The sequence below is a fragment of the Podarcis muralis genome, chromosome 6 (genome assembly GCF_964188315.1).
Source record: "Podarcis muralis chromosome 6, rPodMur119.hap1.1, whole genome shotgun sequence".
NCBI classification, from domain to species: Eukaryota; Metazoa; Chordata; class Lepidosauria; order Squamata; family Lacertidae; genus Podarcis; species Podarcis muralis.
The window spans coordinates 56,030,993-56,047,466 of NC_135660.1; the positions used below are offsets into that span (position 1 = coordinate 56,030,993).

Below are 16,474 nucleotides of genomic sequence, written 5' to 3' on the forward strand. Positions count from 1 at the left end.
AGCGGGGAGGGGGGGCGGGGACATCTGCCCCAGCCGCCCCACTTCGGAAAGCTGTTCCGAAGTGGGGAGGGGGGGCGGGGACACCTGCCCCAGCCGCCCCACTTCGGAAAGCTGTTCCGAAGCGGGGCGGGGGCGGGAACACCTTCTGAAGGCGGGCGGGGGGCGAAAGTCTTTGTCCCCCCTGCCTGCCTTCCCAGGGGCTTTTAAATCGCCTCGGAGAGCGGAGAAGTCCTCCGCTGTCCCGGGGTTTTTTAAAATGCTGGGGGTGGGAAGAAAAGCCCTTGTTCCCCCCCCCCCCCCAGCCTTCAGAAGAGGTCCGGGGACAGACTGTCCCCGGACCTGGTCTGAAGGCGGTTTCCCTAGGAACGCATTAATTGATTTTCAATGCATTCCTATGGGAAACCGTGCATCGCAAGACGAAAAAACCGCAAGACGAAGAGACTTGCGGAACGAATTAATTTCGTCTTGCGAGGCACCACTGTAATTGCACAAATTATCTTCCAAACAGGAGTGTGTTTCTCTTTTCTTCAGCATCCCAGGCAGAGGAAGTTAGCTTACATGGGGTTACTCAGATCCAAAGAGGTGGGAGATGCATGGGATGTCTACTGACATTTTTGGTTTTTGCTTCAATGGAGCTGTAGGAGCCTGTGGGTTTGATTGGAATGGTGCAGGGAATGCTTAACTCTTTCCCTACAGGTTGTTTTTCCAATCAAAATCTCTTCCCTTCCAAGCTGCTTTCTGCCTGCATGGCAGAAGATAGGAGGCCCTTCAAATATTTTCTCTTACAATTTTCATAAGAACAATTGGCCTCTAGGAAAAGGAACACACACACACACACTGCTCCGTTCAAGTTCACAGTCCCCTACAGACAGGATTTCAGTAAACACAGCACATATCAAGAGGCTGCTCATATACCCCTCCTACATCTTACCTACTTTGTGTAGGGTTCCAGCCTCATATATGTTTGTATCTAACTGGTGCATGAAGATGTTAAACCATAGAGTAAGCAGTCCTGCCAGGCTTAGCCTATGTTATCACTTCCCACCTGAGAGGAAATAGATCAGGAAGCCTTTATAATCTCTCTCTCTCTATCTCTTTCTCCAAGTATGTTCTTCAGTATGTTCAAGGAGCTCTGAGCTGGTCACTCCAGCCACATGGCTTTAACCAGACTTGTTTGTTTCAGATCTGAAACTAAAGCTTTTTTCTACTCCAAAACTTTTACCTTTTGTAACTAAGCAACATTTTGACTGCCTGTGCATCTTTTCTGACTGCTGTATGGAAAAGCACATGAATCTGAACTTTGAAGAGTTTTGTAAGCAAACCATTTTATGCCTTACCAAACATGTGGTCTATCTCTATGCCAGGCAAGTGGGATAGCTTGGAAAGAGCTTTCAAAAGCGAACATTTTGGGGACTCACTGGAAGGGCACATTTTAAAGGTTTTTCCACACTTTTGTTTGCAGCGTGTTTTGTGATGTTAATCTCTGCTGAGGTTCTGCCACTTGCCCCAAACTTGGGTTCCAATATCCCAGCATCTTGGCCCTCATTAAAAGTATGATGTGTGAACTGGCACACAGCTGCTGGATTATATTGTGCCTATGAAGGTTGGCAAAGCAAAACAGTAAAATTTAATGTCAACTTGCTGTTTTATTTAAGCCAAGACGGGGAAATCCATACCAACACTCGTGAATCCTAACTCATATGAATCATTTCAAAAAAGCAGTGATGGAGAACATTCAGCCTAATCAGGCAAGCCAGGCAGTCCCATTTGGCCAGCAAGGCTGATTTGGCCAAGCCCGTTTGCCCTACACCTGATGTCATATATGGGTATGGGATGTAAAGATGTGGCTCTCTGCCAAAATCTGTTCCTTTGCTGGAGCAGCTTGATTTCAAATGACAAAGGCACAGGAAAATGGGTCACATCAGGTGACAGAAGGGGTTTGGGGAGGTGAGGATACAGCCCGGGAACTGGATCCAGCCCCCACCCCCCACCCCCCGCAGTAATGAAATATGAAAAATCCACAAAGTAATGCTGCTGTGCCAACTCCATTCAGTGGTGCAGAACTACTACAGAACCTCCATTTAAACTGAGCACAGACTGAACCCATTTGGGTTGGATCCAGAATACGCATGTTGGGCTTAGCTGCCCAGTGAAATCAAGGGTAGTGGTGGCTGGTCCCCATTTAGACTAGTAGGCTAGAAGGAAGGGTAAGTGCAACCAGAGCCAATGGCAAGTAGCAAGCCAAATCTAATTCTGTCCCCTCTTCCTCCTGCTGCTGAGTTCTGAAAGCAGCTCTTAACAGTGAGGAAGATGAAGTTGCTACAGGCAGTGCCACCTCCAGTACTTATTGGAAGTTAAGAAGGCAAGCAGGTGAGGACAGACTGAGGTCAGATGAAGGTTGATGGGGCAGTGCCTCATGAATGGACCAGCCTCCACTCAGCGATGCGACTTGAGTCATATTCTACTGATGCCCAAGTTCAACTAACTTTGGGTGCTTCCATACTGGGAGTGAATACTGCAGATGGGTCAATCAGCTATCATAAACAGGTCACTGGCATGAAACTTTTTTTAAAAAATGGATTTTATGTGGAAAGGGCAAATCCATACTAAATTTACCCTTTGGGTTTTGTGTGGTGCTGAGCAGTCCATGAGCAGCATTGACCCCACAATAAACACCCATCCAAAAGTATCCTTTGTCAGGATCCAACTCATAACCATGGTAATCTACATGGTGGTAAAGGTGACACTAGTTCCATTTTACTGCTCTCTTGCCATCACTTTTCCTGGTAAACACATAACTTTCTGCCACACATTTTCCCATCACAATTCTGTTTGCAGAATCATGGACACTTAACTCTATTCCAGAGCTGCTTACAATGCTACAGCAATTATAAGCCTCCAATGTACTGCTTTAATGTATGCCTGATGTACCTGGAGCCCTGCAGATGAAAAACTAAGCCAACCACATAGGTTTGTTTCATTCAGAGGTCCCTTTTACACCTCCTGCTTCCAGCCTCTACCACTTCCTTGGATACCAGCCTGGAGCAAATGAAACAACCTATATATACCTGGGTACAAACATGAATGACTATATAATTTAAACTGTTTCCACAAGTACAAGAAAATGAAAAGGCCTTCAGTGGTGCTAGCTGTGTGATTTCAACTTGGGACTCGTAAAAAATAATAAGGTTGTTTTTACTACCTATCCAGTTTATTAGCTAATAAAGCAGCTTAGCATATTAAATTTCACTGACACACATTTTCAAAGGGGGACTTGCAAGCAGTATAATATAGCATGTTTCCCCCCTGAAATCACCCAGGCATGTTATTTTCTTACCCTTTTTATCTTTCAAACTTCTCTAGAGAAGGAAAAAGCATTCTCATAAACACAAAAGAAAACGAACTTATTCAATCACCCATAGAGTCATAAAAGTATTGCAAAGCATCACGGTCTTATAAAACGAAAATAAATGAGTTTCCACTGTCAAAAGTCATTGTGTTGGATAAGGGGAAATAGAGGACAACTGCAGCTTTCTAATCAGCTGTACCTGCCTGGGAGAGTCACTGTTAACAAAAATAGCTAACAAAAATAGCACATGCAGCACATTTCATCTTGAGCCATATTGACTATGGAAAGGCAGCATACAATTAAAATGGATGATCTGGCACCATTTTTTAAGGAAGTGTCACTGTAATCCAAAGCAATACAAATAATGGGAAAGGATCATATTTTCATGACGGTGCAACAGCTGTTTTAAGTGCATACAACAATGTTGAGAGTAGTACAGGTAATGAAAAGTGAACGATGGGGGGAGCTTTTTTTTGGCTTGCAGAAATCAATAAAGTAAAACAGGAATTATGCCAATAAAGCAGAGTTAATGCACTGCTGCTGGAGGGTGGGGGAAACCCTACTTTATCTCTGTTCTACACAAGGGTATCTTTATTTTATCAACAAGTGTATGCCTATAAATTACAGACAAAAGAAATGCTGAATCATTAAAAGAAAACCCTTGATTATTAAGTAATAAGATGAAGCTGGTTTGGAGTCCTGTTCTTCGAAGGGTTCTTGTAGCTCAGTTATGTACCACACAATTTTAAAGGCCACTTATCTCACAAATGGATTCCGAAAGTTAAGAATTTATGGGAGCAACATCCTCCCTGATGTGCACTTCAGATCTCTTGTCTGCTCACACTTTGGATTCCTGACTAAAGGGGAAATTTTTGACCTCTGTTTCGCAACTGAAAATGAAACGTAATAAAGAAGTGGAAAATTACAGAAGACAAGACTGCTCGAAGTCAACACTCATAGAGAGCAAAGTCCCCAGTTTTGAGAATTCATCCAGAAATAAAACCAACACTAAGTACCATTGAGGTGTTCCTTGGCTTCCCACAGCATGTGCTTGAAAGCACCTCTTCTGCAATTTATTACAATAAGTTTGTTTTCATTTAAAACCAAACCATTGCTTGCTGAAACTTATGCTGCCTATCTATAGGAAACACCATTTCATTCAACTGAATCTAAGCTATCTAAAGTGACTAAGTTATGCAACAGCCGCCAACTTTTTCAGACCCAGAACTCACTTTTAACCCAGACTTGTATTTGGGGATCCATTTCTTAATATTTTGCCATATAAGTGTATGGTGGTCATGATCCTGTTGTGACCTGCCCTGCCCCCCTTTATATAAATAAATTTATATAAATAAATTTTCAGAAGAGAAACCTTTCATATTAGGGCATGGAGGGCTAGTGGTTATGATCCTAAATATCAAATCCATTAGAAAAACAATCAGTCTCCTACCAATAAAAGGAAAGGCCAGAAACAATTACCTCTACTCCAAGCAAGCAAAACAAAACACACAATTGAACCAGGTTTTTTGGGGGGAGAGGCGGAATTCAACCAGCTTCCCGCTTTAGTTAATTACACAGTATTACCACATCAGTGTGTTGCACACTGTCTATAATGTAAATACATACTTTATGTGTTTTGTAAATGTTTGGCCTAACCATACGATATAATTAACTCTTACCTGGGTCATCTTGGCAAGATCCAGTGAAGGTCTTTGTTCCTTTACCTCTTCAGGCCGCCGCCGTTTAATTCCAACTTTCTTGTCATTAAGGACACATGGCTGGGACCGGCTTCGGGAAAGCCCATTGGAGCGCCTTGTCAGCTCTGGGGTTGAGGCAGGTGTGCTGCTGGCTGAGGGCAGGCAATATTCCGAAAAAGAAATCTGATCATGGGAGCAGGAGAGAGACCGCTGGATGTCAACCCTGCCACCTTCTACAGAGCCGTGGTCGCTGCCCCAGATATCACTCGCCTGCCCATAAGTGGCTGACCTTCTCATTCCTTGGCATGGCTGACATCCTAATCTGTTGCTAAATGCAGACTGGTCGTAGGATGAGGAAAGAGTGTTTGACCTGGAAGGAAGGCTAAAGCTTGAACTTCTCTGCATGGTGGTGAATCCATTGGAATAGCGCTGGACACTTCCGCCACTGTAACACCGTCTCTTTTCTACAGGAGTCCAGACCTTTGATCCTATAGGCCTCCACGAAGCCCTACAGCTAGACATCTCATCAGAAAAAGAGAGCGACCTACACTGGCGTTTGCTGGGAGGTGCTGAGGGATTGCCATTGCGGTCACTGAGGCTGAGGTCTTTGATCAAGTTGGTCACTGCGCATGTGCTAGCTGCCTCTCTCTGCCAGATGGCGTTTTCTTCGCTTTTGTCAGGCAGGCAGTCCCAAATGCTGGTGCTTGGCTGATCGATCTGAAGGGGACATTTCCTACTGAGATCTCTCCATCTGTCATTTTCTAATTTGGAAATGATAAAATGATATACATTCATTAGCACCAATTAGCAATATGGTTCACCTGCCATATTTTTTTAAAACAACAACAACAAAAACAACAATATATCTCATGGGATGCTTCGCTATAAACTAGTTAATTGTTAGAATTTGGCTTGACAAGTACTAATTGATTAAGGATGGAGGGACAAACAAGCTAGTTATCTAAGGAACAGCAGCAGCAGAAAATATTGAAAAACAAGCGGCAGTGTGTTTTTTAAAAAACCTTAAACATAAAGGTTTAATGTGAATGCAAGAGTTTAAAGAGAGTCAAAAATCAAGACAGGCACAGTATTAAACATTGAAGTTGCTCAGCCTATATAAATTGATGTCAGATCTTTGTTCTGTGATGAACAGTAGCAGCACAGACATAATGTTCTCCATGGCTAAGAATGCCATCTTTTCAATAAGACCCACTTTCATCCAGGCACAGCTGCTGCTCTTTGAGCAGGTCTGCAGCAGTTTGAAGATCTAGGCTGGCTGCTGAGTTATCTAGCAGCGTTTTGGTGCTGCATTTTGTTCTATTTCCTCATAGGAAACAAACACAATTATATTTTGTTTCCATGCAAACATGAATAAAAGGACAAGCAGTTAAGTCATTTTGAATACACACTGGACTCAATGGCAACAATGAGGAAGAACTGAGTTGTTTTTTTAAACAGAAAGGGCACTGCAAGTCCAAAACACTTAGGTCGGAGATCAACATATGCTAGTTATTAGGTGTGTGTGTATGGATAAACTTATTTGCAAGGAAGGAAGCAAGCAAGACCATCTATCACAAAGGTAGTCATAATTTTATAACTTGGATTTGTAAACAGAAACATGTATTGAATATGTAACGATCACTGTAAAATTTTAATGTGATTATGCCCAAAATGATGAAGACCAGTAGAGCTAAATCTGGAAAAACAAACAGGCTATTCAGTATAATAAGCCGCTAGGGTAATACAGCTCCACCAACAATGACTAAAATAATAAAATGGTTCCAGCAATATAATAATGTTTAAAGTCAAAAGTTTCATATTTAAGACCCCACACAGATGGATGTCCTGAACTGCATGCCCAGTTGTCTTCTTCAACTAGCATTTATAGATGGATACCCGCACTACCCATCCATCAAAATGCTGAGATCTGGATTTGGATGCAGCTATCAGTTCTGTTTTCCCCCTCACTTTAATGATCACAATGCAAAGCAAGAAATACGCATTTAGCAATTACAGCTATGTTTAGATGCCACTTATTTTCCCACCATATTCATTGCAGCCAACAGCGCATTCTTAGGTCAGGTCACCAGACAAAAGAAACAGAAATAGAAGCTAATTTTACTGGCACGCTGCCATGACCCTCAGGGTTCAGACATCACGTTTTACAACACAAAAAGCTTTGGTGAGTCCATACAAAAGGATACAGGATACCTGTCTCTTTCAACTTTATTTTTGCATGAGCAACTATAAATCTTTTAAAAGAGGCAAATCAAGCAGCACTCGATTTTTTTTACTCCTTTCCCCCTCTGCAAAGTTACCTGCTGACCACTCTACCATATGAATTCTGTTTAACTTCCCCACCAGCTTGGGCTTCCAGAGACCCAAGGTTGGGGAAGGCTGGAGTAAAGCAAAGTAGCCAAGAGACCATATTGCTAAATCCACACACTTAGAGACTATATCTTACAAAAGGGCATGAGGCAACTTGGTCCCAAAATATAAAGGAAGCACAATGCAGATCTTTCAGGATCTAGCAGAAGAAAAACTGCAAAAGAACCATGTTTAGCCTTATTACAGCTGTGCTAAACTGTTGTATGTGGAGGTTCCTCTCCTAACTTATGGTCCCCTGACATAGGATGGTCTGGCAAACAACCAATCTGACTTGGAGGTTTCTAAGCAGAGGTTGGATGGCCACCTGTTATGTATGGCCTAGTAGAGATTCTTGCAGTGCAGGGGGGTGGACTAGATGCTCAGGGGTACCTTCCAACTCTACAATTCTATTATTTGATATTAAAAATATTACATAAATAAATATGAATATTTTGAATATCTGGAGGCACTGAGGGGTGTATGAGTATGTGCTTTACCTTTCACACAAACAATTTCTGGTGGCAATTTTGACTAAGGCAGAGGTGATTAGGGTAAACAGACCATGGGTATAGGATTGTGCTGTCAGCTCCATCACTAGATTCTCTTTCCATAGAATAAAAAAACGATGGGCCGATGGGCTTAGCAGAAGAAGCCTAAGAGTCTTTTGAACCAGGTACATGCTTCGGTTTGTAAGCCTCAGCAACCTCTCCCTTTTTGGGGATAGAAATCCTCTTCTCCCGTTAAACGAAAAGATAATTGACATAAACATATTGCCTTAACTATTATGCACTGGATTCAAAGCAACTTGTGAATACAAGACTACAGATTCATACAGTGATCCTTGCTCTGTAACTTCTGACTTCTGTTTTATCCATTGATCCAGTTATGGCAAAGAGAAAACAGAACAATTATTAGAATAGGGTGGGGGTTTTTTTGCTCTGAACAACGTATGAATATATGGTTTCCTCCCCACCCCCGGTAAGTGTTTCAGGTGAGTGGCAAAAAGACACTGAAACAGTAACTACATAATAATTCACCATAGGCAGCTTATTCATTTCAGCATCTCACCTGCATCTGCTGTGGTTGACAGCTATTAAGGCTTGCCGACTTAAATGCGCCTGACACTAGCTTTGTTAAATAACAAGCCACGAAAATGCGGTGGAGAACAACGGGTTCTGTGCTATTATCTGAGAGTGATGCTTCTTCTTCTTTCTCTCTCTCAAGAGACAAAGGAAATCAAAAGATTGGAACTGAAACTGCTTATGCATGAAATATGGTTTAACCATATTTGAAAGCCCACTTAACATCCTATTCAGCACAAGCCATAAATAAAAACTGAGATCATTTCACTTTGAGAATATTTCTGTTTTTAGAAACCAGTGTTGCTGGTTCTTACGATCAAACCCAAGTCAATTTAACTGTCCACTGAATGCAGCTCAAACTCAACATCCTAACAATTTGGATAAATGAAAGGGCTATTTCAGCGGGGGAATATGTACATGGTGGATTCAGAGCCTGGGGTGATGGATATTTTAATAAGGTGATTCTAACTATAAGTGTGTTTGTGTGTGCAAGCCAGCACACATACACTGTGGATATTTATTAGGAGAATAGCCTGTGAAGCAATAGATGGTGACAATATAAGTGCCAAGAAAAAGAGATTACTATTATCAGCGAATGATGTGAAAGTCCTCATCATTCTTGCTGCCCTCCGTTTGTAATCTAGGATGAGGGCAGGGAACAAACCCTATGAGGGAAGCATCTTCTAAATCATACCACTGTCCCCCAAGGTCTCCATTTTACCATTTAGAGGTTTTTCACTCAAAATCTTAATACAATCCCTCCTCACTCAATCTCCATATGCTCCTCCCAGCTGTCTTTGCCAATGTTCTTGACTGTCACTATCCTTTACATCAGACACAATTTTCCTGTGTACAGTGTTGGCTAGCACTTGCTGTTGCTATTTAGATGCTTCCTTATGATGTCCAAAATTGACTTGTTTTCTTGCTTTAAAGGGATTATCTGCCTTATTACACTGCCATGCTGACATAATTACTGCGGCGGTGATGCAGCCAGAAGCTTACAAGGAGGAACTCTATTAGGATGACCAAGTGTTCTGCTTTACAGAAGACTGTGCTCTCTTTAAAATGCTGCCTGTTCCATGCACAGTCAAAAGCTTTAGAACCATAAGAAGGGAAGGCCGAGGCCCTGAAGTTGCCCATTGACTCTTTGCAGCTGGACACAGACAGATCACCTGGTCATAGTCTTCCCCACTATGGGGGGATGTGTTCTACTCTTATTTTCATTTTATCAATTTTCTTTGCAAAACAAAACAAAAAAGTAAAGATGCAGCATAAACTAATAAACGAGCATACAAACTCTCAAGCAGGCAAAAATAAATAAGCAAATAAAGTATTATATGTAAAGACCAATAGTTACTCTTTAAACTTGTTTCCAACAGTACATATGGTTGCATATTATCTTGACCCTTGTTGCACCAGTACATCCATTCTTCAGTAAATAAATTATCCCTTTGCCTGTGTTCTCTTAAATTCAGTGGTTGGTTTAACCATTATAGTATTCATTTATAAGCTTTTATCTAGACATACAAATTAGCATATGCAATTCTATGCAAACCAATGTTGTCTTTCATCTTAATTTTTGTTGATGTATATTCTCTTTGGGGACAATATGCAAGTGGCTACTCTAGACAGCTTGATCACACATCATTGACCCCACTGACCACATCTCCATGACCTGCTAGCCGCCCTGGCAAGTCTAGTGGGCAACTGCTGCCACTGGTATCAGTTTAGCTTTTCGGCCTATACATTTTCAGTCTCCATTGGCAAGAAAACAACAATAACCCGAGCAGTTCACCTTAGAGGTCATCAGTGTTGTGGTTCTATAGTCTATTCAGGGAAAGCCAGTGGCTCAAAGGCTAAGGATGTTTTTCTTACAAAACAAAATCAGGTGACACAATGCAATAGACTATTCACCCAGCCATAGCTGCACATGATAAAAACGGCAATATAAAAATGTCAGTAGTGTCCTCAAAATTGTTTCAGGGAAAATATCAGAATATTGTACTTTCATCACGTGTGTGCTTTAGCAAGAACATTACACCACAGGAAAACTGAGAAGGAAGGCCACCTTTTGGGGATTCTAAGTTGGTCTTTCTATGAGAAACAAAGTTCATGTGCCCTTGAAGACATCTGGAAGGAAAATATACAGATAGAGAACCACGAACTGGCAGGCCTTGGTTGGAATTAATGGCTAAATAGAGCAGAATACAGAGCTGATCACTAGCCGATGACCTAGTTTTATGAATTAGACCACTACTGCAAGAAAACTGGAACACTTCTAACAATGATTCAGCTAAAGCAGACACTGGCTAGTGCGAACTTTGTAAACTCTGATGCAGCTAGACAATACTTGTGTCACCATTGCAAACAAAATGTTCTTGCTTTTTTGAGCACTTGTGCTGCTAACCCAAGTGTGCTTTCTTTTTTTATTACTGTACTGCAATGTGCCTTAAATCAGGAAGTGACAGCACTCACTAATACAATATGAAATTAGAAAAGTGGAATTAAAATTATATTTGAAGAGATATAAATGATGTCCTATATACACATAAATGTTTGTTTTATTTCATTGAACTAAAATAAAAAAATAATAAAAGATGTTCTCTTGATAAACTGGTAATGTCTCACACCAGCAGATTTTCTAATACAGAGATAACTGGAAGGATTATCCATACTTTATTTGTACAGAACTACTGCTGATTACAATTCTGCAATTACTTCTCATCTTTATTTTTTCAAGGCCTCAGTTTCATAGACTGTGAACTCTCTGGAGATTTTGAAGCTTCCGTTTTCACTTACCAGAGCTTTCACCTGGGTGGCTGCAGTTGGCAAGCAAAATGGAGCCACCGAAAATAAAGAGTTAACAGGGACCTAAGGAAACCAGAAGTTGGGCTGCTTGTGCGAGTCTATCAGTCAAGTCTTCGGAGGAAAGGGAAAGATGGATCGAGCCTGCACAAACTCCTCTTACAGGTTCTAGTAAGGGTGAGGATTGTGGGGATAAGTACCATGAGATTTAAAATCTCTCAGTCTTGCACTACACAAGGATGTGTCAGAAAGGGAGCAAGGGGATGGGGGGGGGGGAAGAGACACATTTCTCCTTCCCAGTTTCCAAAGCTACTCCACCACTTGGAAATTAAGGACTCAAGTTTCAGACTCTCTATCTCAGCAGACCTCACTTCCCAAATCTGCTCCAGGGGTTGACAGACTCTTCCCAAAAAATGCTGAGGGGGTGGGGAGGAAATCCTATTTTATCGTATGCAAGTACAGCAGCCCTTTGGGGCTCCATGATCTCATGTGGGTTATATGGCTCATGTGGGAGCATGAGACGTGCATCCCGGGTTTGCGACTCAAGATGTTGGAAGGTATGGAACAGTATGGAAGGGTGTTTTGAAAAAAGGAAAGTGTCGTGCATAGGATCAGCTAGGGCAATGGCTTAATATTCTTGCTCACTATTCCTTAGCTGGCACAAGGCCTACTGAAGTAAATGCTGCTTTCCCCTGCAGAAAAGTTTGGGAGTTGGAGCCAGCTAAACATAGGTACAGTGGTACCTCAGGTTAAGTACTTAATTCGTTCCGGAGGTCCGTTCATAACCTGAAACTGTTTTTAACCTGAAGCACCACTTTAGCTAATGGGGCCTCCTGCTGCTGCCGCGCCGCCGGAGCACGATTTCTGTTCTCATCCCGAAGCAAAGTTCTTAACCTGAGGCACTATTTCTGGGTTAGCGGAGTGTGTAACCTGAAGCGTATGTAACCTGAAGCGTATGTAACCTGAGGTACCACTGTATTACCTATGAGCTGAATTGGCAGATATTCCATTAGTAACAACTGCAGGTAGAGGTTGTTTTCCACTTGTGGTTGTGAATTTTAATTTTCCGTTGTGACTAAAGAACTATTTCAGAAGCTGGTTATGAAAGAGATGCACTATGCTGCTTTCTCAATAGGTGTTATGTTGATAATGTTCTATAACGGGTGGGGAACCTGTAACCCTTCACATATTGTTGGACTCTGATTCTCATCAGCTTCAACCAGTATGGCCAGTGGCCAGGCATGATGGGTGCTATAGTCCTGCACTCATTGGAGGGGCACAGACATAAAAACAATCATTATCAATGCCAGTTATACTTGAAAATAATTACATTTAAATTATAACAAATACTGCTAGAGCATAATAAAAACATAAGTTATCAAATAAATAGGGCAAATGGGGGAAATAGGTCTATGATCTTTTTCTGTGACATAAAATATATAAAACAACATATTGCAGCAACTCAGCATCTTTATAGGCTTTGTGATATTTTGAAGTCTGGGTGGGGTTTGGGCATACAAATGGTTTGGATCACACAGTGCAGAGTTTTCTGTGCCAATATTTTATCATGATCTCTTGCACCTGCATTTAATTTACTTCCTTGTGTACTATTTGCCTGTTACGCCAAGAGTGTTAGGAAACCAGCAGTTTGTACTTTCCATTGCACACTCCATTTATGAAATATGTGGCTTCTCATTGTAGAATGAGTTTAATGGCAGTAATTAGCTGGCAGTGATGACACAGAAACCACTCGTGCTTTCCTGCTGCACCCAACACATACACACAAAGATTTTCAAAGATAAAGCATCTAGGTTGGGGGGAAAATATGAAATGACAGCACAAAGTGTGCCTCATCAGAATAAAACATCACAGCAAGGTCTGTGGCTTACACACATGCATACTGGACCCAAAATTTTGCTCCAAGATGAACAGGTTAATATTTTCTCCAAAGCCTTCTTTGTTTCTTAATCTTTAAAGCTAAAAAAGCCTTTCCCCAAAATTATAAGGTTTTTTTCCTTAAGGAAATAAGTCCGTGCATTCCTCTCCTCCCAACAATCCACTTATTTGTTTTAGATGGTATGGCATTGCTTCATCTAAAAATGAACTCGGTGCCACTGTGCTGAAGAAATGGAGCCGAAACAAGAGGGAGGAACCAGCCTATTCAGGTGAAGCCTGAGGTTTAGAAGCATCTGTGTGTGCGTGCACACAGATACACAATCAAAAACATACTGAAACATGCTGCAATATTTTGTTGCAGGTCTCACTGGTATTTTCTGTTTTTAATTCTAGAGCCTATGGGATAGGACAGATGAAAAGCCTTCCCTCTGCTCTTTCCCTCTAATACTACTAATAAATACGAAATAAATAAACAGAACATTGCTGAGATCAGAATGAATTAGCAACATCACTGTGTGCCTGAAATCCTTTTGCACAAAGTTCCTATAAAAGCAAGATGGTTTGAGTCTTCTCCCCACTCTGTCTCCTGCTCCAACACACACGTGGTCTTTAGAAATACAGGTGCTAAACCTTCCTTCACTGATGTAAAAGTATATGGTTAAATTGGCCTGGACCTACCAGTCATGCCACTTGGTAAATGTGGAATACGCTTGGTTGCCAAGTTGTCCTTGGTAGCACAAAAGGTACCGAAGTTATTTTTCCATGTTCCCTAAGAAACTGAGAGTCCAAAATCATTCAGAGGTGACATTTCCTGTAATTCTTTGCGGCGATGTTTTCCAAACATGCCCCAGCATGGCCAGATCACGTCCTGGAAAACATTGACTTTGAATTGACGCTTTGTGGCATTATTTAGCTGATTTTGGAATGATAGGAAAATGCCCTTTTCTATGTCCAAAATGAGTGTGCAACTTCACTATGAATACCTGGGACAAAGAAAGTGCCTTCAGGTGCTTTTCGTGTGTGTTTGTGTGTGAAAAAAGACAACAGACCTAAGAAAGATCAAGGCCAGAAACTGGCACCTCTGCCCGATAAGGAATCACTCATCTGAAAATCTGCTTTGCTCATCAGACCTCCGCAGCTATTCCCTGAGGAGACTGGATAACCTGTACTTGGCACCACTTGAACAAACATCAAGATTAAGAAAGGGCTGAGGAGAGACTAGAGACGGCAGAGTCAGGGTGTGGCTACTCCCACACACATACACGTCTGCTTCTGTCAAAAAAAACAGGCAAGCATCCCCCATTCAGTCCTGCAGATGACACATTAAGATTTCACATCAGAGCTAGCTTACCAGACAATGCAAAATGCAAGGGTCCCCTATCACACAGAATCTTCAGGGAGAGTGGTACTGTTGATGCAAAATGGGGTAGGGGGTTAACTACTTTCTATAGATTAATTAGCCGAAAGAGCAAAGTGTAGTCAACAGGAATGGAATAAGAGCTTCACTCAGATTATTTCCTGTTATACGTACGTAGCAATTAGTCATTTAGGCAATCTGTTTTATGCGGACACTTGGCAACAGGAAGAGGTGAGGCATACAAGTCTGGAAACAACGTTGACAGATTGAAGAGCTTGAAATCCTGATTCGGGAGCCTCAGAGTTCCTTTTTGTTTCTTCAGAACTCTTATATGGATTTATGTAAAGTGTGGACTCCTAACTGTAGCCTCCATCTCATACTTCGTTTCCTAAGAGCACCACAGCCCACTTCACCTCAGAAAGGTTGCCTCAGAGACGACTACAATGGTCATATTTAACAGGAATTCCCCTACACCTAAGCTGGTGTGAGGACGTGGAACATTTATCACCAAGCCCCACTGTTCTCTTGCAAACAAACCAGCAAACATTTATGCCCCACTTCCCCACAGCAATGCCAGAAGAGAGAAGAAGCCCACAACCCACTTAGGCATAACAGGAAGGAAGCCCCTTCCCTCACCATCTGTTGCTGGTGTTATAGATCACAGGAGGCACACCTGTGGCCCTCGGTGTGTTGCTGTCCTATTTAGTTATATTTTATTTAACCAATGTCCAATTACAATAAAGTTTGACAAAAGACCTCCAAGCTGCTTACAATGGACAGCATAAAATAGTCATTTAAAATATCACTAAGAAACAAGCATTCAAAACTAGCTGCATAGATATATATATAACAGAAAATAGAATCAGTATTTCTAAAACACTTGTCAAAATTGCATGCTAAAGTTCCGTGTCTGGGTAGGCTTGCTGAAAGAAAGAAAGCGGATTAGCAGGAGGCAAAAACAAGACAGTGGAGGCACCTGCCTAATATCAGTGGGCAGGAACTTCTGAAATATAGGTGCTGCCACACTAAAGGACCGATTTCTTGCAAGTGCAGAACGCACATTATGTGGAACTTGAAGTGCCAGTTCCACAGATCCAAATGGTCAAATGGGTGCATATGGACTGAGGCAATCCTTCAAGTAAACTGTCCCAAAGTGGTTCAGGGCTATATACAGCAATAGTAACACCCTGAGTTCGGCCCAGACTACAACTCCCACCATCCCCAACTATTGGCCATGCTGTCTGTGACTGATGGGAGTTGGAGCTCCATCTTATACTGTAGAGGCACATCTGAAAGGCCGCAGGTCCCCAGAGGCTGGTGCGGCAGGTAGTGCAAATGATATAGTAGAGCCCGCCACCCCTGGTTGGAGCAAAACCAGCAGTACAACAAAGGACACGGATTCCTCTCCAGCATTCCAGCACACTAGCCATCTCCCATTGCTACTTTTGTACTCAGCGCCTCCCAAGTGGAAAATTAGATGATCCATTTTGGAAGGAAGAGTGCAGCAAAATGTCCTTATTCCTAACTATCTATTAAGATAGCTCCAGCACAAGTCACGTAGCTCTCGTAACAAATGATGCTATTTATATTTTAAAACAATGATGCCAAAATCAAATCAGTGTAGATTTCCTTTTATTATATTTCTAAACTTTGCATCCAGCATTATTTTTCATCTCTCTCTCTCTCTCTTTTATAAAGCTTTTAAAAATCAGTACAACACAGAAAGTTCCTTTTCACAAAGGCAAAAAAGTGGGAGGAAATAATGCCAGCAAAATTATGTGTGTGCCTTAAAACAGTCTCATTAAAGGTAGTTCAAATAGCTTTAAGTAGTAAGCAAATATTTTGCCCTGTTACTGATGTTTATTGAATCATGGCCACCAAACATGAGGCAAAGCTGTTGAAGTGAAATTCTCAATAACTA

At 41.7% G+C, this 16,474-nt stretch overlaps 1 protein-coding gene across 2 annotated transcripts in view; it reads right to left on the reverse strand.

Moving 5' to 3' along the window:
- FAM53B (family with sequence similarity 53 member B) overlaps nt 1-16,474 on the reverse strand; it is an 83,576-nt gene that overhangs the window by 54,797 nt on the left and 12,305 nt on the right. For both annotated transcript variants that reach the window (XM_077930340.1, XM_077930339.1), the window contains exon 3: nt 5,029-5,807. In XM_077930340.1, the coding sequence (XP_077786466.1) occupies nt 5,029-5,807 (779 nt within the window). The remainder of the gene's footprint in view (nt 1-5,028; nt 5,808-16,474) is intronic.